This window comes from Zingiber officinale, chromosome 2B, assembly GCF_018446385.1.
Source record: "Zingiber officinale cultivar Zhangliang chromosome 2B, Zo_v1.1, whole genome shotgun sequence".
In the NCBI taxonomy this organism is placed as follows: Eukaryota; Viridiplantae; Streptophyta; class Magnoliopsida; order Zingiberales; family Zingiberaceae; genus Zingiber; species Zingiber officinale.
Genome location: NC_055989.1, coordinates 87,927,410 through 87,953,609, shown reverse-complemented (window position 1 = coordinate 87,953,609; position 26,200 = coordinate 87,927,410). Strand labels below are relative to the sequence as shown.

The 26,200-nt window shown below is 40.1% G+C and overlaps 3 protein-coding genes across 34 annotated transcripts; 2 read left to right on the top strand and 1 right to left on the bottom strand.

The window, feature by feature from the left end:
- Positions 1-4,684: 4,684 nt before the first annotated feature.
- On the top strand, positions 4,685-5,699 carry LOC122046228 (probable WRKY transcription factor 43). The gene is made up of 3 exons (XM_042606832.1): positions 4,685-4,812; positions 4,878-5,027; positions 5,528-5,699. Exons 1-3 carry the CDS (start codon positions 4,688-4,690, stop codon positions 5,697-5,699), a joined length of 447 nt encoding a protein of 148 aa, XP_042462766.1. The 5' UTR covers positions 4,685-4,687.
- LOC122046227 (plant cysteine oxidase 2-like) lies at positions 5,647-8,692 on the bottom strand. Of its 3 annotated transcripts, XR_006130204.1 has the most exons (6): positions 8,166-8,692; positions 7,336-7,454; positions 7,077-7,236; positions 6,763-6,969; positions 6,099-6,332; positions 5,647-5,785 (listed from the first exon to the last, which is right to left on the bottom strand). XR_006130204.1 is itself a non-coding variant. In XM_042606831.1 (5 exons), exons 1-5 carry the CDS (start codon positions 8,275-8,277, stop codon positions 6,211-6,213), a joined length of 711 nt encoding a protein of 236 aa, XP_042462765.1. In that variant the 5' UTR covers positions 8,278-8,692; the 3' UTR covers positions 5,772-6,210. The 3 variants fall into 3 exon arrangements, 2 of the variants coding, with proteins under 2 accessions (XP_042462765.1, XP_042462763.1); XM_042606831.1 differs by having other exon boundaries at positions 5,772-6,323; XM_042606829.1 differs by having other exon boundaries at positions 5,772-6,332; positions 8,166-8,691.
- A 3,567-nt stretch (positions 8,693-12,259) lies between these two features.
- LOC122046223 lies at positions 12,260-16,939 on the top strand. 30 transcript variants are annotated; one of them, XM_042606827.1, is made up of 9 exons: positions 12,260-12,586; positions 12,680-12,775; positions 13,459-13,649; positions 15,224-15,302; positions 15,449-15,593; positions 16,102-16,146; positions 16,259-16,285; positions 16,434-16,477; positions 16,573-16,939. In XM_042606827.1, exons 5-9 carry the CDS (start codon positions 15,493-15,495, stop codon positions 16,692-16,694), a joined length of 339 nt encoding a protein of 112 aa, XP_042462761.1. In that variant the 5' UTR covers positions 12,260-12,586; positions 12,680-12,775; positions 13,459-13,649; positions 15,224-15,302; positions 15,449-15,492; the 3' UTR covers positions 16,695-16,939. The 30 variants fall into 30 exon arrangements, 21 of the variants coding, with proteins under 21 accessions (XP_042462761.1, XP_042462762.1, XP_042462757.1 ...); XM_042606828.1 differs by lacking the exon at positions 13,459-13,649; XM_042606823.1 differs by lacking the exon at positions 13,459-13,649 and having other exon boundaries at positions 15,224-15,310; positions 15,390-15,593.
- Positions 16,940-26,200: the final 9,261 nt, after the last annotated feature.

Here is a 26,200-nt window from a genome sequence, read left to right as displayed (position 1 = left end):
CTTCTATTATTTTTATTATCCTAAACTGTCCGAGTTGGGTAGTTACATGTTCCAGGCTTGGCCCGGTTTAGTCTTCTTTAATAAACTGCCCTCTTCCAATAAACATTGGAAAGAGTTCTACTTCTATCTTCGTCTTCCCGAGCGGGCCTCCTTCCGAACCCAGTGGCAGGTCGGACCGCCAATCTCCCCTGAGCTAAAGAGGTTCAAGACTCAACCGGACTATCTTCACGCTGCCAACATGCTAGCCGGTCTGAAGTTCGACATCAACAAATTCTTACCTGAAGGGGTGATGTACATATTCGGCCTGAGTTCGATCCGGACTCCCCTCCCGAGCGGCTTCGGTAAGAATTTTACTTGTACATTCGCCTTGATTGCTAACTGATTTTCTTCTTTTTCCTTTGCAGCGGACATTGTCATGGAGTCCGTGATGGCCGGCATTTTGAAGAGGAAAGCGGCGGTGCTCGAGGCCGCAGCTGCCAATGAGATGGAGGCGCTTGGCATTGAGCCGGTCGGCTCGCACGAAGGGGAGAGCGGGACGAATGCGGGGGAGTCGGCCGCTCAGGCTTCTCTCCCGGAGCCAGCGGGTGACGCAACTTCTGGCCGAGGGCCTTCCGTCCGGGAAGAAGGCTCCGCTCAGGAGGAAGAGCGCCTTCTCCAACAAAAGAGGCGCCAAATGGAGACACCACTTCGCTCGCCCACTTCCGCGATCCAGTCGTCCGAACGGACCACCGCTGATTCTCGCGGCAAAGCCCCAATGATTGAGGCGATTTTGTCCGATCGGACCCCATCCCAGCTGGATGCGTCCGCGGACCCCCTCGAGGCCATTATGATCAGCGCCCTTCCGCCCGCTCCCCGTCGAGTTAAACGTTCGGCCATTTTGTCCCAGTTTTCTGCGCCGGCCTTCGATCCTTCCCCAGCCTCCGCTCAGACGACTCCCGGTCGGCACCGTACCATCAGGGTCTCACTACACCTCCCCACAGAAGAATTGATGCCCGGGTCCGATCGGCCAACCGCGCCCGAGCACATGATCACAATGAAGGGGCCTCTAGCCGAAATGTGGGCCGACGCTCGGGCACGTGTCGCTATGATTCCACTCAGCTATCTGGCCAACAGTCATATGCAGCAGGCCACTGGGGTAAGCGTGTTTTCTCAAGTCCTTTTACGCATTCTTTCCGATCGGCTACTAACAATCTTGCTTATGTCAGAGATGGGTGGAGGAGATCGCGGTCTCCAATCGTCTGGCTATGGTGGACGAGGAGGTAAAGAGGTTAAGGAGTTCGGGCGGCGCGCCCTCCCAGGGTCCTTCATACGCCGAGCTGCAGAAAGAGCTCAAGAAGACCCAAGATCTGCTGGCGGCTGAGCAAAAGAAGATGGGCGATCAGGCCTATACTCTGGGAGAATTTGAAAGACAAGTGAAGACGCTCGATCGGAAGATAAGTCTAGCAACCGAGCGGAAGAAAACGGCTATCTCCGATCTGGAGAAGAAGATTGTTGAGGCGCGGGGCCTGGAGCAACGGGTTAAGGAGCTGATGGATCAGCTGGCCGACGAGAAGGCGACCCGATCGGATGAAGTGACGAAGCTTGAGGCTGCCTTGCAAGAACATCAAGCAACCGCCGACGCCTCCCGAGCGGCCTTCAAAGAATATCAGGAGGTTGAGCCAGGCCGGGTCGCCGCCTTGAGGCTAAATTACATCCGTTCGGTTGAATTCTCCGAAAAAGTATGCGAGCGGATGTATAATGCTTTTGAGCTTGCCATCACCGCCACAACGGACTACCTGAAGTCCAAGGCTCAGCTTCCCGACTCCACAACTATCCCGGCCGAAGACTATGTGGCGCTTCTCTCCTCCATCCCGAAGACCGTTTATGATTTTCTCGAGTAGTGCTCCTTGTAACCCTTTCGATCGGCCATAAGGGCCTACATTGTAATGAAGATATGCCGTATTTTCAGCAACTTAATATTTTCCTTGTGTCTTCTGATCGGCTTGCAAATTACTGCTGTTCGCGTCTCCCTCTTCTTTCTTCTTCGTTAAGCGTTTCACGTAGTATTCTACATAACCGGGCCGCTTGTCTGAACGCCCCCACTTCTTTAAATGGGATTCCCGATAAATGTTCACGAAGTACCTTTGGTTACTTGGCCGATCGGCCAAACGACTCGCAAGCCGACCTCTTTATTATCTTCGTCCGGTCGGAGGGTTTATAGTCGCCGGTACGACTCTCGATGTTTAACGTCGGAGCTCGACGGTCTTCCGACCGGAGGGTTTATAGTCGCCGGTTTGATTCTCGATATTTAACGTCAGAGCTCGACGGTTCTTCCGACCGGAGGGTTTATAGTCGCCGGTTCGACTCTCGATATTTAACGTCGGAGCTCGACGGTTCTTCCGACCGGAGGGTTTATAGTCGCCGGTTCGAATCTCGATATTTAACGTTGGAGCTCGACGGTCCTTCCGACCGGAGGGTTTATAGTCGCCGGTTCGACTCTCGATATTTAACGTCGGAGCTCGACGGTCTTCCGGCCGGAGGGTTTATAGTCGCCGGTACGACTCTCGATATTTAACGTCGGAGCTCGACGGTCTTCCGGCCGGAGGGTTTATAGTCGCCGGTACGACTCTCGATATTTAACGTCGGAGCTCGACGGTCTTCCGGCCGGAGGGTTTATAGTCGCCGGTTCGACTCTCGATATTTAACGTCAGAGCTCGAAGGTCTTCCGGCCGGAGGGTTTATAGTCGCCGGTTCAACTCTCGATATTTAACGTCGGAGCTCGACGGTCTTCCGGCCGGAGGGTTTATAGTCGCCGGTTCGACTCTCGATATTTAACGTCGGAGCTCGACGGTCTTTAAGGCTAATTTCAACACGGATGATATATGCCTCGCCGAGCGGCACGGGGCCAAATGCGTTTTATCACTTTGCTTCCTGCATTACAAGGACATAGGCGACCAAGACATACATAAAATGAATTACATCGGCGCACCTCTCACCCAGCTCGGTATGGCTGGAGATGATTTGCGCTCCATGGTCGATCCAGCTGTCGTCCGTCTTTTCCGCTCGGATGCAGGTGCGTTCCCACAGACGGTGCCAATTTGATCTTGTCCGAACGATGAGTCGATGGACGCTGGGCACGTGGCGCTCTCCGAACTGGTGACGTGGAGCTCTGACCGGCCGTATGGATCTCCGACGAACCTGCAAAGAAGTCGGGCTGGGAAGGGGTTCCCGACGTCGACCCTCCGACGCTCAAGTCAGGCAAGAGGAAAATGATGAAGTGGCTCCGAATATGAGAGATTGCGTGATTGCGTGATTGCGTACCTCCGGTGAAGTCTGAGGGCTCTTATATAGAGCTGTAGGGAAGCTTATGCACACTTACCGAGGTGTACACGTATCCTTTACTATACCTTAGTATGGGCTTACCAGAGGAGCATGTCTGACACCATACTGCTACAGTCCGAGCACATCTTTGATGGGACAGCAGAACCTTCCGTCATGGGATTCTGTGTATGGCTTGGTCGTCGAACATGCCTGTTGTCAGAAGATGTTCCCCAATGTCCCCTTGTCCTTGTCTCTTCTTTCCTCGAGCCGACCGTCCATCCGCTCGGCCATCAGTGGTCTGACCGGGCGTAGGTATCGATCCGACCGGGAAGATTTCACTCCATCGCGTGCTCGGCTGAGACTGTTCCTACACTGTCTTGATGCTTTACGCCTCGGCCGAGCGGTCTGCCCGCTCGGCCCGGCGACCCTGTTCACCATGAGCGTCGGAAACTCGACTCCCCATCGGGTTATCTTTGATTCCGCTCGGACACGTTCGGCCCGTCGACCAACCCCCTCTCCGATCAGCCGTACCTCATGCTGACCCTTTTGACTTCTTACATCCACGTGTCATTGGCTCGCCACCAAAAGGGTCCCCCGACCTTACTACCGAATCAATAAATATATATATATATATATATATATATATAAGCTAATCCACCCAATATGTAACCCATCTTGGATTAGATTGTATTAAAGATTTCTCAATCCATCAGGTTAGCCAACCAGCCCCGACCTCTTAGATGGTAGATTTTTGATAGGCCGGTATGCCCCACCACAAGTAGACCGGTCAAATAGCTCTACCTTTGGGCAAGAAACCGACCGATTAAAATAAATTAGGATAAAAATCAAAAGGCCTCTACATTTAATGAATACTCCTCCATATATTTTATTTCAAAAATATTCTTAATTTCACATTGTTACCGCCGTTGCAACGTTATTATATAACAATTACTGCTGACTGCTATAATGGGTAAGAGTTATATAATAATTATGTAACAATTAATGTAATATTATTTTAGTTATTGCTATAATTATTTTTAAATGATTTTGAACATTTTAAAATATAAAATGATTTTGATGAAGTTTAAATAATTTTAATCAAATTAATAAAAATATTTTAATAATTTTTATATAATAATTTTAGTTAAAAAAAACCGATAGAGATGGCTTAGGAAGAAGGCAGCAATGCTGGAGAGATGCAAAGCACCGGGTCATTTCAATGTAGTTCACATCCCCGTGGAAATTGGAATGAACGATATGGACTCACACAAGTCAACCAAAGTCTTTGCCTCAACTGAAGGTTTCAAGGCAAAGGATAAAAAGAAAGCCTGAAGATTCTCCCTGTGGAGGAGGAGATCAGTCAACTCTCTACCACTCCTCTTCTTCAATGAATCAGCCCGACGACATGATGCTGTTCGAGGTCGACGATTTCCTGGCCTTCGCTGATCAAGTCGCAGAAGAACCAGAACCCCCTGCTCAGGAGCTTGACTGCGGCGGCATCGAGAATAAGAAGCAAGTGTTCAGTATGTCAAAGCTTTGCTACTCTATCTTGATTCAATATGTGTTTGTTCGAGCAGGATCAGGAATGCAGGAAGTTCATCATCTTCCATGAAGAACACTCTCGCAAAAGTCGGGTTCATTACAAAGTCTGAGATTGAGTTGCTAGATGATGGATACAGGTGGAGGAAGTATGGGAAGAAGAAGGTTAAAAGTAGTCCAAATCCGAGGTAAAAGAACTCTTTGATAACATTCGATAATTCTCAGAATCAAATATCATAAAGTTATTAACTCATGCAAGAACAGAGCTATAGATCTTGTAGATGATATCCCTCTCTTCTAAAGTTTTTACTTTGACAATATACTATTCCATTGCTCGATCTCGAACCCTACAAGTGATGCTCTAAATTGTCTCAACTCTTCTAAGCTTGCTCAACTGCCGCCCATGCAAATCATTGATCCTTGTCATCTCTAACTAATCCAACCGATGACTATCTTAACTAACATCTCATGTTTAAGGGCATGTCTCCATAACTGAAGTAATATTTGAATCCACATAATAAAATTCTGAAGGATCTATTTTAACTCCTCTAACAAATCAAAGCTCAATAATATTTGACTGTAACTGAAGGAAAAGGAATAAATTATCAAAATGATTACTTTTTGAATGAGTTTGATCAGATTTTGCATCATCTACCTGATTTATGAGGCGTACTGTAATGTGAGACAGGAACTACTATCGGTGCTCAAGTATCGGATGCAATGTGAAGAAGAGAGTCGAGCGACACCAAGATGATTCAAGCTTTGTGATAACCACATATGAGGGTGTCCATAACCATCATGCTCCGCAACCAGCGGCTGTGCAGCATCAAGCTCGTCATCTGCCAAACTCTGATGGCTAATTCATTGGGGAAGAGACTTAATGGAAGATCATCTCAGGGCTGCAATTCAACTTCAGTGTGTTTTTTTTGTTGATATGACCTGAATTCTGCACATAACAATCTACATTTCTAGCACCACACTTGGTTGTTTTAGAAACCATGAAATATGTCATGGATACAAGTGATTAGAGAAATAGAACTCCTCCTGTTAAAATCAATGGCTATGCCAAAATGGCAGTAGCAAACTAATCTTAAATTCCCAGGACTGTCCGCTACTCAGTATCGAAAAGGCGAATGGAGAAATTCTATATAAAAGCAAATTGGCTATAAACAAACTTGAAGGCACATTGTGGATGTGTTTTTATGTTCAAGATCTATCGAAGAAACCAAAGACTTTTTGAATAGAGAAGGCACCCTTACTCATGTCCCTTTTATTGCCTCAAATTCCTTTGCTTTCTGTGTATCTACATGCAACCCAGCGAGTCTTGTTTGCTTTTCTGCAAAATTTGCAGCATCATGGCATTTTAAGAGGTCAGCAGTCTACAATTTCTGGTCCTGTGTATTGGCTACCGCGTACGACGAGTTCTTCGGGTTCACTCGCCATAGCTTCCAGCCACACGTAGTCACCATCGCCTGCCCCTAGAACTGCAGCAACTAAAAAGGCAGCTAGTGAGACCACATCTGCTAAATCTGTTAGACTGGAATGACAATCAGAAACTAATATTTATTCCTTTAGGAAAGAAAGCTTATAAGCCATGCGCATAGATGCTCAACATGAGATGGGTCTTCTGAAGGTTTAGAGCGACCAAAAACCAAAACAATTTCTGATTCAGATTATCTACTTGCATTGAAAAATAATAAAACCTTTCCAAGATTATCTGGGTAAGAGGTAAATATCTGAAGAAGCTTTCATTGCAAACAACTCAAAGAATAAATAAATTTGGATAATAAACAGACAAACGATCTCCTTTTCCTTTTCTTTTTCTGTACTGTTAGCTTTATTGCATATTTTTATAATTTAGTAGTGAAACTATAGGACAGTAAATTGACTAAAGCTTATTGCCAACAAGAGAAGAGCAAATACCAGGAAAACTCAAGTATGCGTGCTCTTTGTAATAAGTGCAGGCTCTTCCTTCATTGTCATTGTATGGTGGTCCAAGGACATCAAGAACTGCACAAGGGGTCACTGCAGTGAAACGATGTATGTTACCCCCAGTAGTAGGGTATAAAACGGATGTCTCACAAGGTGCCTTGAAGACGGCATCAGTGTTCACCTTTGCCAAGCATGCACCTGCAGATTTCCCGAGCAACAACTAGTCAAAATCATCAAAACAAGTCGGAGAGGCTTATGCTTGCTAGGTACTTAGTACTAACTGAACATTCCGACAGAGCACACACCACTTGGGGACATGATTTTTTCGTTGGGACTCTGAGGATCAGTAACCCAATCGTAGGACTTAATATGCATGGAACCAACAAGAATTTTACTAAAAACAGTCATGCCCGGGTGATTATGTAGCGGGATGACTGCTGTTCGTGGGAGGCAAAAAATACCAATCTGCAGAATGACAGGTAGCAATTAGGAAGAACTAACACAAACCAGGTGGTGTTTATAATCAAATGCGCCATGTGGTACAATGTGAAGAAATTAAGATACCGAAAAATTGGGGAATGCGGAAAGGTGCAAATATGTTACAGCAGGAGGTCTATTTGTTGAGGCATGCTTGAAAAGGGGTAGGTTGCGACTTAGACCAACATCTTGTGGCTTTAAAGTATCTGCAGGAGAAGACAAATAATCAGAACTCCATCAAATTCCTAAACAATCCTGAAGGCAATCCAAGAAACTAACTGAAGTATCCCAATGAATGCATGTTTTTTTCAAAATATATAGTCAAAGTAAAATTGGCTACATCAGCATAAATCCAATGCCTTGTGTCATTCCTTAATAAACACAGCGTACCCATGATATCATAGACAATCAACCAGAGAATTCGACAAAAGCATCACTGCCAATGAGGAAAAAAAGGTTGAAAAACCATGAGCTACTCATTTGGGTCATTAAAGGAGCTTCAGTTGGCTCTTACTCACTAGTTGATGTGTTAGGTTTGAACTTGTCTATACAAGAAAAAAACAGTAATAACAAAATCCCTTAACTCCTGTTATTCATCTGTCATTGTTAATTTTAAGTATTAGCTAAGATCAGCAATCATAATCACAGTCAGCAAGAACCTTGACTTTTACGATCTGTTTAAATATATTATTCAAGACTTGGAAATTAAGCAATAAATGATATCTTCTCTAGCTATTAGTATATGCATCTTGACGTAGAGACAGTAAAAGTAAGCTATTAATCACATTGGCAGACGATCATCAAAGAACTCAATAAGCAAGCAAACCGTGTGAGAAAAACCATAATTCAAAGTAAACCAGGAACAGTGAAATTTTTTATGATCTATTAATCTCTCGTGGTGGATATAAGAACAGTACCCAGGGCGGATCGAAGGCGCTCCACATCAGCCGGCGACGGGACGGCCCCTGATCCGACATCAGCAAACACCTCCTTGCAGGTATCAAACAGCCTCTGCACGGCACTCGGCATCGGAGCCAGCGTCGGATTTTTCTGCCACTGGCACAGCCTCCTCCGAAACCCCGGACGCGATCAAAAGCCGAACTTTACGGGGTCACGGAATGCCACAGCGCGAAAACTGGAACAAACGTGAACAGCCCGCGTTTGGGTGGATCGGAGACGGAGGTTTATGCACAAAACACACATAAAGTTGCCAAAGGTATTCACTTTCGATTCCTCAAAAGAGAAGAGGGTGAAAAGGGATCTCTTTCTCCTCCTCCGGCGGAATTGGGATGCGAAAAGGGAAGTATTGGCAGCAAACCGTCACGGGCGGAAAAAAGGGAAGTATTGTAGTGGCGGATGGAGGTGGAGATTGAGGATACGAATACCATACCATTTTTAACGAGGTGTGTATAAGGAAAACCAGGTGCCATGGCGAGGCTTTCAATTCCGTGGGCTGCTTCAAACTGCTTTTATTACGTCGAGTGTTGCAGGTGACGTTGACAGAAAAGGCAACTGGGTCGCCGTGCTGTCCGTATGTCAAAATGCCGGGATGATTTAGGGTTTAGACTTGGAACCGGTCCGGTCCGTCAAGGAGCTTGCCGTACATGACCCGTAACATTAGTCGACCGGAAAATTACGGCCCGATTGAGTAGTGCCAAGGCCGGTTCGAGCCATCTGTTTTAAATTTTCTGATAAACTATTGAACCATGTAAATAAAATTTTAGAATATCTAAATCCCGTATTTAAGTTTAAAAATTATACTCCATACTCCTTCCATACTCCTGTTACCTCTCCATATTTAACCCAATTAATTACTATATTACATCGTGGTAAATTATAAAGTTATTGTCACAAGTTCGAATTCTGAAAATAATCTCTTACAAAAAGCATAATAAAATTGTGTATAATAGATTCTTCCCCAAGACTTCCTATGGTAGAAATTTGTGAGAACTAGATAAATATATAAAACTTATAAAAATCAATTAATAAATTTAAATAACTCAAATTATATGAAAATAAATTATATGTATTTATTTAATTATATACCTGTTTTTAAATATCAATTTATACTATATTAGGAGTAATAAATTTTTAAATATGAATATATTAAAAAAAAAAACCTGATTTGTCTAATTTTGGAGATCGGCCTGTGCATAAAAATGTATCTAATAGTTTAACTATGAGGATAAATGCATATATTTAAATTATTATTTTGATAAAATTTAAAAGAAGAACGTGGTTTCTATGATATAAATTTAAAAAATATATATATTCCTGTGATTTTCTCTTAAAAAATTATATAAATATAAACTAATATTATTTGTAAATAAATAAAAACAAACTAACTTTATAACACGAGCACAGCTCAGGAATAATTAGCGTCAAAGTATAGCGTTGGAAAGTTGAGTTAAATCACGTCGATCAAATTACATATCTCATACATATTTTACTGCGAAGGGGTAAAAAATAACGTATTTACCCAATAGATTAAGGTTATTTTTTTTAAATATATAATTTTTTTAATAAAGAGAATTAGACGAATATATAATAAAAAAAAGTTAGATAAATACATAAAATCTAATTACATATTATTTTGAATTATTTAGATTCATTGATCGATTTCTATCAAAATCAACTTAAAGAACTCGAAATGATATGTAATCGTATATTTTATATGTTCATCTAATTCTCATGAGTATATTTATATATACTCTTCAATATCAATTTGATATAATATAATAAGAAACAAAAAAAAATAAACTTAAATTAATTTTTTTAAAAAAAATACCTATTTAAAAAATAATAATTTAATCTGAATCGATTGCTCAATCGATTCGAGACCATGTGCAGCTGAATAGTATTCCAAATCAATTGTTACAAGACAACAATTGATAAAAAAAAAAAGTCTAATTTGAGTTTAAATAATTACTGATCTAATTATAATGTATCAAATTAATATTTGAGGGTATAGATGTAATCAGTAGAATTAAACAAACATATAAGACATAGTTCCATGTCAAGTTTTTTATATTCATCAACCGATTTTGGTTGAAATCGATGGACCTAGAGAATTTAGAATGACATAGAATCAACTATTATGTACTCATCTAATTTTTCTGATTATATTTATACTCTTAAACATCAAATCGACACACTATACACTATATTGAGAGAAATGATTTTTTTAATATAAATGTGTTTTTTAAAAATTACTACTCTAAATATAGTATATCAAATTGATATTTGAAGACATAAATATAATTAAGAGAATTAAACAAACACATTTAACATAATTTCATGCAATTTCAAGCTCTGTAGATTTATCTAGCAATTTCGTCAGAAATCGATCAAAATCTTAAAGAGCTCAGAATGACATAAATCATATTCTATATGTTCATCTAGTACTAAAACTCAAATTCATGCTGAAAAAATTATTTCTTTTAATATATTGTATCAAATTGATGTTTGAGAGCATAAATATAATTAGAATAATTAGACAAACACATGGAATATGATTTAATGTCATTCCGAGTTCTCTAGATCTATCTACTAATTTTGCCTAAAATCGATTAAAATTGTCCGGTAGACTTAGAGAGTTTAGAATGACATATAACCATATTCTATGTATTCATTTAGTTCTATTGATTATATTCATGTTCTCAAACATTAATTTAACCTACTATATTAAGAGAGGATTGATTTTTAAAATATGAATGTGTCCGGAAAATTTAATTATTTTAAAAAAATCATTGCTCAATATAGTATATCAAATTAATGTTTGAAGACATAGATATAATCAAGAGAATTAGATGATTTCATATTATTCTAAATTCTCTAGATCTATCTACTAATTTTACTTACAACTAATTAAAACCCGTCAATGGACCTTAAGAACTTAAAATGACATGAAATTAGAGTTTATATTTATTGATTTTTTCTTGCTTATACCTATATCCTTAAATACCAATTTTACACCACAATAATTCTGGGACGAGCAACGTGGTGAGAGGATCCGTCCTCGAATTCAGTAGGGATCTTTTTGTCCGCAAATTATGGATCAGGGGATGGTCTATTACATGAGGATTCTTGATTTCGATAGACTTCACCTTTAAATAGGTGGAGTCCATCCAAATCAAGGGTCTAAAAAAGTGGACCATCCTCTGGTCTGTAATTTGCCGACCAGAGAATCCGTCCTCGAATTCAGTAGGGATCTTCGGATCCGCAAATTGTGGACCAAGGGATGGTTCATTGCATAAAGACTTTTGATCTGGATAGACTTCACCTTTAAATATGCGGGGCCCATCCAAATCAAGGGTCTAAAATAGTGGATCATCTTCTGGTTCGTAATTTGCAGACTAGAAGATCCGTCCTCGATTTAGTAGGGATCTTCTGGTCCCAAATTGTGGACCAGGGGATGATCCATTAGCATGATAACTCTTGATTTGGATAGACTTCACCTTTAAATAGGTGGGGTCCAGCCAAATCAAAGGTCTAAAAAAATGGATCATCCTTTGGTCCGCAATTGCGGACCAGAGGATCCGTCCTCGAATTTTGTAGGGATCTTCTGGTCCGCAAATTGTGGACCAGAGGATGGTCCATTGCATGAGGACTCTTTATTTGGATAGACTTCACCTTTAAATAGGTGGGGTCCATCCAAATCAAGAGTCTAAAAAAATAGACCATCCTCTAGTCCGCAATTTATGGACAAGAGGATCCGTCCTCGAATTCAGTAGGGATCTTCTAGTCCGCAAATTGTGGACCAGGGGATAATCTATTACACGAGGACTCTTGATTTGGATATACTTCATCTTTAAATAAGTAGGATCTACTCAAATTAAGAGTCTAAACAAAATGAATCATCCTCGTGTCCGCAATTCCGTCCTCATGAATTTGTCTAAAATTGCAAAATTTGAAATCTATTTGTATAGTCAAGTATTCCGTTCCGTATAGACATAAGAACAGCCCATATATAAACAGGCCTTGTTCAATTCCGGCCCTTTTAAATGCCGATTTGAGACACAACTCGCATCTACCGTCGGCGGACGCTCTAACTGCTCGTCGGGCTCCGACGCCGCGAGTTTGTGTACCTCCCCCTCTCCATGTTTCGGAGGACGCTTTCTCGAGCTTCACCTCTCCTCTCCAATGGATTCCTGCGAGAAGGAAGAGGCCCTCGCCGCAGCGTTGCTTCACTTCCTTTCTCATTCGCTTCTTTCTTCCTCGTTCTCTGACACTTCAAACCCTCCTGTGTTGCCGGAAGAAGAGAGCCGAGATAACTCCGAAAATATCTAACCGGCGGCCTCAATATCAGTCGACCGCTCGGGGTTATACAGTCCTCCAGGTGCGTCAACTGATTCTGTTTTGTTTACAGTTTTGTGCTTTTTTTTTCTGGCAAATGACAATTGGGTTTTTACTTCCATATTTCTCATTTCAGTTCCAATTTTATTCCTTGACCTTCTGAAATGAAGAGCATCTACACGAGTCATCTACGGATTCCAATCTCGTTAAGCATCTAAAGAGTATTATAAAGGTAGTTCAATATTCTTTTTTTCTGCATTCTCTTATTTCATTCTTGGATTCACTCAACAACGAGAGTAGGAGGGTTTTAGATTGGCCTTAGTTATCTCAAACAGAATGAGGCTACCAATCTACATGAAATCACGAGGCTACCAACCTATATGAAATCATGACTTAGTGAATACTAGATTGGTTTGAATTATGCTCTTCATAAAGGAACTTTGAATATATATTCCTTCAATGTCAACCTTTTTCTTGTGCTATCACAACCTTATTCAATCCTTCAGGGACACTTTACTCAAGTTTCATGGAATGATTGCTTTTTTACTAGACTGCCTTTATGAGAGGATTATGTATCTGCTTGAAGCCATAGATATTCGTCTTCTCAGTGAAGTCTCAACTTAGGTGAATCAAATATAGTTGTATCAAGAATGAATTTTGCAGTAACTTAGGTGGCCATCTACAGATTGAAATTGATACACAATTCATTGAATAAACTAGTTTAGGTTTCTAACTCCACATTGAAGACTCCCCTTATACCTAGCATTTTATTCATTTGTCTTTTACCTGTGAAATCTGCAAATGAATTTTAAGTTTTGCCGTTCCATTGTAACCTCAGTATGTTTGAGCATATGATTTTGATTAAATGCAAGAATATTGTTCTTTAACTAAAGCTTTGTCATTTATGTTTGATAGTTCCGTACATGGATGCCTTATTTCTGTTGCTGAGTACATGGAAGAAGTTTTAACTAATCCACAATCAGGTTTTTGCATCAATAGAGATGCTTTTGGAGGAAGGGGAGCTTTGGCGCAACTGTAAAGTTGTTGGCATGTGACCAAAAGGTCACGAGTTCGAATCCTGGAAACAACCTCTTGTAAGAAGCAGGGTAAGACTACGTACAATGGATTCTTCCCCGGGACCTTGTATGACCAGAGCTTCGTGCACTGGGTTGCCCTTTTTTTTTTAGAGATGCTTTTGGAGTTGGGGGTGACTTTATTACTTCCCCTGCTGTCAGTCAGATGTTTGGGGAGGTATTTTTATGACGATGACTGATACATTTTCATCTCAATTTAAAATTATTATTTAGTAAAAAAAACATGTGATTAAAGTTTGATTTTGAATCATGGAAATAGCCTCTTGCAAAATGCAAGGTAAGACTGAGTACAATGGATCCTTCCCCGGGACCCCGTATGGTGGGAGCTTTGTGCACCGGGCTGCCTTTTTTTTTTAATTGTTAAGACATGAGAATACATTGATTATCTTGTATATTCATGCAAATAAAACTAATGTGCTATATCATATTTATTAAATTAATTTTATGGGGTTCAAATATAGATACGCTGATCGAGTTCCCTGTGTTGTACTTACTAAAAGTTTCTTGTTTAAATCCCCTTATGTAAACCTGCCAACTCCATATTCTGTTGTTGTTTGAGCCTTGCCTAATCTTACACTGATCTTTTTGTCAAAATTAGTTCATACATAATTTATGTACATTTAGCAATAAAAATCTTCCAACTTCAACCTCTTTTTATCTACTTTACTTAATTGTTCTGAGGAATATGAAATGTATTTATTGTAATTGTCATAGTGGCATGCCTGCTTTCCTTTAGTAGGTATACTCCTGACACACCAACTCCTTGCATCAATTTATTTGATTCTATTTTTTTTAGAGGATCACTTGTAAGATTGTTTAGATAATATAGAGTTATTGACACAGGGATCTATCATTTCAATGGTTTGTCGCACAACCTCTCAATTCGAGTCAGTTGTAGGTGTCGTTGCCCTAGATCACCATAATTGCTATTGATGCTTGATCTTCAGTTAACTACTGACTTTTCAGTAAGGCTGTTCCATTCTGATCAGCATTTTAGATGCTCTCTTTGGGCACGTTATTGGTCTCAAATCTCTGTACCACAGTGCTGGCCCATTTATCCCGAGCAGCCTTTAGCACATTCCATCAGTTATAGAATAGGCATGAAGGAGGACATTGCTAACTTCATCTATTGCTTAATGGATGTAGCTTGAGTAAGACAGAGAAATAAATGATAATTGGAAGAAAATGGGAAACAAGATTAGAATTTTGCAGAGTGTCAACGTTGGTGTTGCAAGGATCACAACAAGGTCTTACTTTGAGCTGAGATGAGCTACCTTCTTTGGGTGTTCCTTTACTTTTGTATTTGTTTCTCCTGGAAGAAGCCATGCATCTGATAAGTGATTTAGAATTTGTGTGCTCCATCCACCATGTGTCATTTAGGATTGCCATGTACTGGTTGAAACATTTCCAGCCATTTATCCACTATTCTCTCTTTTAGTTTGCCCTTTGGCGCATGGCCAAAATATAGTTGCTAGCTTTGAGTAACAACCTTTGTGGCAATAATATATATATTATACTTCTCTTCATTTTCAGAAGTATTTTGTTTCTGCTGATGGTGGGTGTTTGGACTGTGTATTTGGGAGCAGATGGGTCAACCTGGAATTGTGAATCTTGTTGAACTGGGCCAGGACAGGGGACCCTACCCTCATGGCCGATCTTCTGTGTGTAAGAAAGTATTCTGCTTATCTTTCTTCTAGCTGGTATAACTCTTTATTATCATCAAGCAATATAAATATAAGAATTTTCTTGCAGGGATCTTCAAAGTTTTCAAATTTTACTAAAGCTCTTAACATTCACATGGTGGATTGCAGTCCTGTCTTACAGGAGGTCCAATACAATGCTTTGAAGTGCACGGATGAAACAACTAATGACGACAACAGCTCCAAAAGAACGATCACTATGTGTCTGGCAGTCCAATTTCATGGCATCCCACTCTGGAACAGGTTCCATCAGGATGTATGATACTGACCGACTTCAGATTAATTAGTGCACAATATTGAATTTTACGTGCTGCAATTTTCATTGTTACTTTGAACTGTGGTTATTCAAAGACACTATCAATCTACATGATGTTTAAATCAATTTTTTTTTTGTAGCAGCAACCTATTACATTTACAAGCTACCTCTTCAAATCTCCTCTTGAATTGTTTGTACTGCATGCTATATGGTACTGAATTTCAAAAGTCAAAGAACATGATTCTATAATTGCTTGGGACATCACGAGTTTCTTCATTTCCTTGACTGAATTTGATTAGTCCTTGGCTGATCCTAGTTCATACACTTTGTAATTTGATTTACCTACCTTATAACAACTTGTATAATCTTCCTTTCCATTAATTCTTGAACTAGTTAGTGCAGTATGTGTGCTTTGCAGCAGATTCAAAACTCAGTGCTTTAACATTGGTTGGCTTTTTACCTCCTATTTTTGTAATCTTCTTTTGTTGATTTTGTCTAATTCTTTTAGGGAAGAAATCCAAGATATGATGGACTTATCTCTGATAGTCTGCAGGTCAAATTTTCTGATTTTGAAACTGAAAGTAGTTGGCACATAGACTTGATTGTTTAGTTGTTTTAATTGAATATCAAATTCTTGAATCTGTTTACTTTTGTCGCCTATGCAGGCAATTCGTAAGCACGAATTTGTGGAGGTATTAGATGATCCCGGTTCAGCTAATCTAAGTGCTCATGTTGATTTTGAATCGATAAGGCACTCTGCCAAAGAAGTATCAGCTGTTTGCATTACATTCTTGCCATAATCTTATTATACGTTTCCTAACTGCTTTGGTGTTATTGCAGATCGAGTATCAGTTCATGGTCCGATAACCCAGCCCAGTTCTTAGGTTCTCTTGGGATAAACTTTCGTGTCGAAACCTTCTTTAGAGCTGCACCGAAGAACAAGCAGAATCTCTGAGAAATGGTTTTTGGCTCCTTGTAGGAAACGGAGAAGCTCCATTTTGGGACGGTCCTAATGAGCTGACATCCATCAGTATGGGAACTCGGTATCTTGCAATGGCAATCGTGAACAAGAAACAAGGCATACCGATTCCTTTCGAATGAATCAGATATGCGCCTACTTGCCACAAAGATGCCTAGCTTATTGAATCATTCGACTAGAGTGCAAGCAGCTCAAAGGCCATACGATCTCTCTTCTCAACTGAGGTTATGTCTGCTTTGCTGTTTTATGGCAGAATAAGTTGTGTTATTACGTAACAATGATATAAATTTATTATAATGGTAAGCGCGCGCACTCTCTCTCACACCTTGACATCTTCCTGTGGGACATCTGACGTGAGTGAGGACATCTGACGTGATCAAAATTTACATATAATAATTTTATTATTTTTTTTAATAATTCAGTTATTTAGATCTGTGAATCGATTAATTTTAAAGGTTATTAGGCTGATTTCATAAACAAATTTTATCGATCATTAAGATAATCGAAAAACATTAATAAAGATTCATCCAGAAAATTATCATTCTTAAGTTCATTTTTTACTAGAGGAAATTTCTCTTATAGTACGTCACAATTGAGCTCTTTTCTTTCATCTTTGATTGCATATAAAAATCAATACTAATGTGGTGCTAGTTTCTACAAATCAATATTAAGATGGTATTGACACCATCAAACCGGCATCATCCATCGATTGACATCATCCATCTTGATGTTAGTTTGTAAAAATCATTATCAAATGTTACTGTTTTGTAGAAACCATTACTCAGTTCGTAGAAACTAGCACTTGGTTCATAAATCATCATGGTATTGTGTTGGGATCTAGCGCGCCAAAGACACGAAAACGCAATAGAAAAATTACTAGATCCTTTTATCCAAAAAATTCATGCGAAGGGAAGAAACATTTTCTATTCATAATCTATACTAAGCTACATGATAAGATTATACCTTTGTTGCGTGTCTTTCGCAATCCTGACAGCAACCTTTCTTTAGATGCATATCTCAGCGCGTTTAAGCGTCCACGCCTCTACGGTATCCACACGAACAAGCATTGTCTTTGCTTGTCTCACAAACAAAATAAGATGGAGAAGAAATCACAAGGTTGTGTTAGCAACCACAATGGTGATTTCGACCAAGAGGAGAAAGAAGGAAGAAGAAGAATGCCAAGGGTCTCTTCACATTCACCTCTAATGAAAATTACTTCCAAAATGATTTATATAATCATCTCATGGTATACCAAGAGTCTCCACCCTTTCATCTTCTAATCCAATGGCTCAAAATCAACCATTCAATCCAATGGTTGAATTTTGACCATTCAACTTCCTTTGTGAACTCAAGTTCACCCAATGAGTCTAACCCATTGATTCCTATGCAATTGAACTCAATCCAACAATTGGATCCCTTTGAGTCTAACTTAATGAGTTAAATTCGGATTACACTTAATCCATTGATTCATCACATGAACCCATCTCCATATCAACTTATTCTTTGTGTGTGACTCTATAGGCTCTCGTAACGTTGACAATGTACCCAAATCAACATTTACAATACATAAACAATGAGTGACATCTAACAAGGCATCATTGTTACCGAAGTGACGAGAAAGTCGAGATCCGACCTAACCTGTCTGTAGCTATCATCTTGTATGACTTGGTCCCTCTATCTTTTATATATAGATTGATCAATGAGGCATAGACCGTGTCATCCTCTTATCAATCTTTGTGTTTCTTGATCTCCAAGTAGACTTAAACAAATGAACTCAATATCTCATATTTATTCATTTACGCATGGTCATGCTTTCTTATGTCCTACTAATCAAGAGATCCACAGATATCACTTCTGTCATATGGAAGGGATAGATCTCATCTACATCACTCACATCCCTCCACATAATTTATTACATACCCAGTGATCGACTTTATAGTCTACTCTGTTACGGGTGACGTTTGACGATACCAAAGTATACAACTCCTTATGTAGGGAACCGTAGTGACTTCAGGTCTAAAGACTATTCATACCAATAGTCACATGAGAATGTTTATGACACTCATACGACGATCCATGAAATATTCTCATGGTGGGTCATTCAGTATATATTCTCTAATATATACCCATGTGTCAACCTGATATCTCATATCCATGACTTGTGAGATCAAGTCATCCGTTGACCTACATGCTAGTCTCAACGCATTAATATTGCCCTTGTATATTAATACTCGACTATGAACAGTTAAGAATAGTATTTTATATAATATCTCACTATCAATTCAACCAATTGATATACTCTAGATAAGAACCTACTACCCAAGGACATTACTATATTTATTCAATCGGTACTGAACTGAAATAAATATAATAACAAACTTTGCCTTTTATTAATAATGATATATGATACAAAATGAGCTCTTTACAATTATCTCATAATTGGTACTAGGGTTAATACTACATATTGATCGGTAGAAACTAATATAATTTAGTATTAATTTGTAGAAATTAGTACATGTGAATGGTGCTAGGTTGGTGGTGCTAGTGCCATCTTATTGTTAGGACCAAAATGTAATTAGAGAGGGGTGAATAGCTCGGTGCGATCTTCGCGCTTGACGTTGCTTGTTTCTTCAAAGATGTGCAGCGGAAATACAAGAAACACTACAATAATGCTAACAAATGGATTTTACTTGGTATCCACCTCACAAGAGGTGACTAATCCAAGGATCCACACACTCACGCACCCTCCATTATGAAAACACTCCTTCTCGGTAACTACCGAAGGCGGAGAAGCCTTACAACCTCATAATACAGCAATGAGAAAGAAAGAAGCAAAATACAAATGAATCTTACAAGATTACAATGAAAACCCTAGCTTCTTCTTCTTGTTGTTGCAAATCGCCTCTTGACTTGGATGAGCCTCCAAGAACCTTCAAGAACTGGCGATGAGGAAGTAAAGATCGTTGTGTAGAAGTTCTGTGTTCGTCTATAGAGAAGAGAGGAAGCCGTGTCGAAGAAAATGCTCGCCAACGTCTATATTTACGTCAACGGTCGAATCCCAATCGATTGGATTGCTCCCAATCGATTGGGGAGGCTTTGGATCGATCGACCGATCGATCCAGAGTGCCTCTGTGCTCTCTGGAATCACCTTGAATCGATTGCCCGATCGATTCAAGGTTTCTCGAGCGATTTCCAGCGCTCCAATCGATCGCCCGATCGATTGGAGGCTTCAATCGATCAATTGATCGATTCAGAAGCTTACTGTTCACTCAGAAACTCTCCCAATCGATTGACCGATCGATTGGGGAAGTTTCAATCGATTCAGCTCATTTCTGCATGAATTCGCGTCAACCAATCGATCCACTGATCGATTCAACCCCCCAATCGATCAGCCAATCGATGGGAAGTAGAAATCTTTGCAGAGCTTGAAATTAGCTTCGTTTCGCATCTGAGATCACCTCATTCCGATATCCGAGTCAAAAGTTATTGTCTTCGGAAGTTTACTACGTCCGAACTTCCTAGTTCCATGCCAACTCCCTATTGGACTTACGACCGTTAAGACTTCGGTCAACTTTTGACTCATCTGGACTTTCTCTTTGTGCCAAGTGTCCGGTCCTCCATTACCCACTTGGACTTCCCAACACCATATGTCCGATCAACCTTGATCCATATGGATTTCCTCGTGTCTGGTTTCACTCACCAGGACTTCCCTTCTGCCTAGCTTCACTCACTAGGTCTTTCACCTGACTTCACTCACCAGGATTTTCCTTCTGCCTAGCTTCACTCACTAGGTCTTTCACCTGGCTTCACTCACCAGGATTTTCTTCTGCCTGGCTTCACTCACCAGGACTTCCAGTCAAGTATCTAGTCAACCTTGACCTACTTGACTCTCCTTTACATCTCAACTGGTCAACATTGACCAAACGAGAATTGTATCAACAATCTCCCCAAATGAACAACTGCACCTACATTGTCCATATCATCTAAACCCAATATATTGTCAAACATCAAAACCCAAACCAAGACTCAAGCTTGGTCAACCAGGTCAACCTTGACCTAAAGGATATTGCACCAACAATCTCCCCCTTTTTGATGTTTGACAATACCACATGTTAAGTTAGGAAATTAGGCTAATCTCATAGTCTCAACTCCCTTCATGCCAATATCTGAATGATGGTTCCCTTCATTCTTCTCCTTTTCTAAAGGGCAAACTCCCCCTTTAGGTACTGAAGGCCTAACTTAACCATGCATTCTCCGCCTATTGGCACACATCACAAACATGCCTCCATATTTGGGCACACATCAAAAACAACACCTCCCCCTGAAGAGTTGCTTATCGTTGTTCACAACTTCACTCGTTGTGATCACCATGATAATGAAGATCTCATACCCTTCATTATCATCAACGCTCACCCTTGAGCATTAACCACTTGAATAATCCAAATGAAGGTCCCATACCCTTCATTTTTATCAAATGCTCATCCATGAGCAAACTCCACTTAAACAATGAGGATACCCACTCCTCATTAATTTCAATGCCCAACCTTGAGCATTTTCTGAAAAGAAGGTTAACCACCTTCCAAGGTTTATGAAAAATAGTTTTCATGTCTTTAAAGAGTCCCTCCCCCTAAAGACATGGTGGTAACTTCTGTCATTGCACCAACAATGACATGGAATCCCTAAACCTTTAGGAAACCCAAATTTAGAAGTTTTGAGGTTCAAATATTCAATATTTGAAGCAAACCTCAACCTAAACTTCTACTTAATCTCCCAATCCATCCTTGTTTTCAACATGAAAACACCCTTTTTATGTATACAAATGTACTTTTAAGGGTTTGGAATGGTTACCTAGACTAACCATGGTTCAAAAATGCTGAAATCAGGCTTTACCAGCCAAAATCAGCAACTTTGATCGATTGGAGTTGGGTCCCAATCGATCGGACCATGCTGAATCGATCCATTGATCGATTCAGGAGGGCTGGATCGATCCAGACGGCTTCTGTTCGCGAGAAGCCTGTTCTCAATCGATCGTCCGATCGATTGAGACCCTTCAATCGATCGGGTGATCGATTGAGGTCTGATAGTTGCTGAAAGTTCATTTCAGTCAACTTCAGAAACCCCTAGAAAATTCTACAAAATTTCAAAAATCATGAAAATTTGTGTATACATTATTTAGGGTATATATTTTCAAGGAAAAATAGTTTTCTAAGAAAATACATCATATTTTCAAAGATTGACACAAACTTGAAAACTTACAAAAACTTCAGTGTTTTCTTCAAGTTTGTGTATTACTATTCAATGATGATTACTATCAAAAGATAGCCTTCACCAAGGTTTTCCAAAATCATTTTAAAACCATTTTCAAAACCAATATCCCACCATGTTCCTTGGGCTTAATGCACATGACTTGTACACTAGCTTTCCCAATGATGGAAACACACATAACTATGTGTTTTGATGAACTTAAAACTCAAAAGAATGCACTAAATCAACATCTTGAGTTTTGTTCATCATCCTAACATCTCACTTGTATCTATTGTGCACTAAAACACATACAAGTCACCTTATAGGTCTTTGTGAGATGTAGATTTTGGTTTTGCCCTAATCTAGGGATCATGCATCTCTATCTAGGTATTTTGAGTGGCAAATTAAACATCCACCAAGGATGTTACTTGTTTATATCACTTGTTGATAAATGTCATTTGTCCTTAATTTTAAGGAAATAAACATAATGCATGATAATGTTATGGCATACATCAAAAAGAAATAATTTCAAAAGAAAATTTCCTATAACTACATGATGTATGTATGTCATGACATGGTATTTTTGTATTTTTCATCATAAGGTACGAATGCAAAAATAATCATGATGTCATGACATATAGTGAGCAAACAATCATGGCAAGGTTTAGCATAGATAAAATACCTAGATTACCTATCTAAGTGTCCTTAAACCTTAGCTAACTTAAAATCTAACCTAGATTGCCCTCTAAACGCTCCAAGAAAATGTCAAAATCTAAATTGACATTTTTAATTCTCTTGACAAAATTTGTGCCGATTGAAATTAAGCATATTCCTCAAGTGTTGGCATATTTCATTTTTCCACAAGAGTAGCACATTTAATTAAGGCTTAGATTTGCCTTAAATTACTAAGAAAATACCAACATCCCAACTTGGTATTTCTTATGCTTTCCCAAATTGTGCCAATTAAAAATAAAATCAATACTTCTCAAATTTGGCACATTTTACTCTTTCAAAGAGTAAATCATAAATCCATTTCATTTTCAAAGGGTTAATAATAACCTTGAAAATGCTCCTTGAGTGTCAATTTCTTTAAAGTTGGGTTAACTACCCTTCTTCTTAGAGTTGACACTCTCTAACCCATCTATGGGATAGAGAAGATGCTCCTAGGAACCCAAAATCTATTGGTGCTCCTTGGATGCTCTAGGTACTCACTAGGGATAACTTCCCTAGATACCTTCCTAGTGACCTTGTTTGGCTTCTTAGAAGCCTTGGTCACCTTTTCTAGGTCAACCCTAGGGATTGCTTCCCTTGTGACCTTCTTTGTGACTCTCTTAGACTTCTTAGAAGTCTTAGACACGTTTGTTGCAAAAATACTCTTAGGGATGACCTCCCTAGTATTTTTGACTTGACCACTAGACCTAGGGTTTGTTCCATAACTATATGGAACTCTATGATAAGTAGGTACATCCTTTTTGATTTTAGGTTTGTATCCCAAACCTCTATGGCCCTTGGATGACCCTTGTTGCCCTAAACCTAGATTTTGCTCATTTTGCCCTTTAAGGATATTTTCCATCCTTTTTAGGGTCTTTTCTAGTTTGTCAAGTCTTGATCTCAAGACTTGATTCTCCATTGCTAAGTTCTTAGTTTTTGGTTTCCCATTAAGTCCATGAGCATTTTGGTTTCTAGGCTTGTAGCTAAAATCCTTAGTGTTATTGCCTAGACTTTTACCTACCTTCCTAGACCTATGTTTGGTTGTCTTAGCATGGAGAGCCACATGATTTTCTTTGATAACATCATGCCTCCTATTTTCATGGTAAATAGCATTAAAATGATATAGATTAGAACTATCATGTTTTTTACCATTGTTTAAGGGGGTAGGTTCAATGAATGATACCTTCCTTTTTACCTTGGAGGCTCCCCCTTAAGTTGTGCTTCCTCCTTGAGCCTTGACCGCCTTCTTCCCCTTAGGGCATTGACTTCGGTAATGCCCCTTTTGATTACAAGAGAAGCACACAATGTGCTCCTTGCTCTTCTTTGTGTTGGGGATGGTCTCCTTGGGCTTCTCCTTGCCCTTTTGTGCCACTTGGCCCTTCTTCTTGATCAATTTAGGGCATTTACTTTTGTAATGCCTTTTTTCTCTACACTCAAAACATATAATATGATTTTTATTTTTAAATGAACTATTTATACCTTCTTGTGTAGGGGTGACTTCTTCTTCTTTAGATCCGGATGCGGAGGCTTCCTCTTGATCTGATGATGATTTTCCTCCAATAGATATGTCTTGATTTGTGGAGGTGGAAGCTTCTTCATCCTCTTCTTTTCTTGACCCGGATGTGGAGACTTCTCCTTCTACTTGATCCGGTGTCACCAAAAGTTGCTCTCCCTCAATCATAGAGGTGGAGATTTCTTCATCTTCATCTTGTATATGGAACAAAGAGTATGCTCCCTCCTTGCCCTCTTCATTGCATTCCTTTGAAGATGAAGCTTCTTCTTGGACTCCTTCTTCGGAAGTTGAGCATCTCTCAACTTTGGAGTCCTCCTCTTGGTCTTGATCCAATGAGTCGCCATCTTTGGATTCCTCTTGATTCGGTACAGTGGAGGGGATCTCATGGATTGATGCTAATTTGCTCCAAAGCTCCTTTGCATCTTCAAATTCTCCAATTTTGCAAAGAATGGTGCTTGGCAATAAATTAGCCAATAATTTGGTTACCTTGTTATTCGCCTCACACCTTTGAATTTGTTCTTGGCTCCATTTGCTCTTCTTGAGGATTTTGCCCTTTGAGTTTCTTGGAGCCTTGAAGCCTTCCAATAGAGCAAACCATTGCTCTATCTCCATCATCAAGAAATTTTCAATTCTTGATCTCCAAGAATCGAAGCTTGTAGATACATATGGTGGAGGCACCCTTGTGTCGAATCCAAGTCCGTCTTGGAATTCCATGTTGAAGCTGAGCTTGAAGAAATCTTTGACTTGAAGAATTTTGCTCCAACTTCTTCACCCTCTAGCTCTTTGCCCCTTCCAACGATGATTCCGGTGAAGAGCGATCTTGCTCTGATACCACTTGTTAGGACCAAAATGTAGCTAGAGGGGGGGGGGGTGAATAGCTCGGTGCGATCTTCGTGCTTGACGTTGCTTGTTTCTTCAAAGATGTGCAGCGAAAATACAAGAAACACTACAACAATGTTAACAAATGGATTTTACTTGGTATCCACCTCACAAGAGGTGACTAATCTAAGGATCCACACACTCACGCACCCTCCACTATGAAAACACTCCTTCTCGGTAACTACCGAAGGCGGAGAAGCCTTACAACCTCATAATACAGCAATGAGAAAGAAAGAAGCAAAATACAAATGAATCTTACAAGATTACAATGAAAACCCTAGCTTCTTCTTCTTCTTGTTGTAAATCGCATCTTGACTTGGATGAGCCTCCAAGAACCTTCAAGAACTGGCGGTGAGGAAGTAAAGATCGTTGTGTAGAAGTTCTGTGTTCGTCTATAGAGAAGAGAGGAAGCCGTGTCGAAGAAAACGCTCGCTAACGTCTATATTTGTGTCAACGGTCGAATCCCAATCGATTGGATTGCTCCCAATCGATTGGGGAGGCTTTGGATCGATCGACCGATCGATCCAGAGCGCCTCTGTGCTCTCTGGAATCGCCTTGAATCGATTGCCCGATCGATTCAAGGTTTCTCGAGCGATTTCCAGCGCTCCAATCGATCGCCCGATCGATTGGAGGCTTCAATCGATCAATTGATCGATTCAGAAGCTTATTGTTCGCTCAGAAACTCTCCCAATCGATCGACCGATCGATTGGGGAAGTTTCAATCGATTACCCAATCGATTCAGCTCATTTCTGCATGAATTCGCGTCAACCAATGGATCCACTGATCGATTCAACCCCCCAATCGATCAGCCAATCGATGGGAAGTAGAAATCTTTGTAGAGCTTGAAATTAGCTTCGTTTCGCATCTGAGATCACCTCATTCCGATATCCGAGTCAAAAGTTATGGTCTTCGGAAGTTTACTACGTCCGAACTTCCTAGTTCCATGCCAACTCCCTATTGAACTTACGACCGTTAAGACTTCGGTCAACTTTTGACTCATCTGGACTTTCTCTTTGTGCCAAGTGTCCGGTCCTCCATTACCCACTTGGACTTCCCAACACCATATGTCCGATCAACCTTGATCCATATGGATTTCCTCGTGCCTGGTTTCACTCACCAGGACTTCCCTTCTGCCTAGCTTCACTCACTAGGTCTTTCACCTGACTTCACTCACCAGGATTTTCCTTCTGCCTAGCTTCACTCACTAGGTCTTTCACCTGGCTTCACTCACCAGGATTTTCTTCTGCCTGACTTCACTCACCAGGACTTCCAGTCAAGTA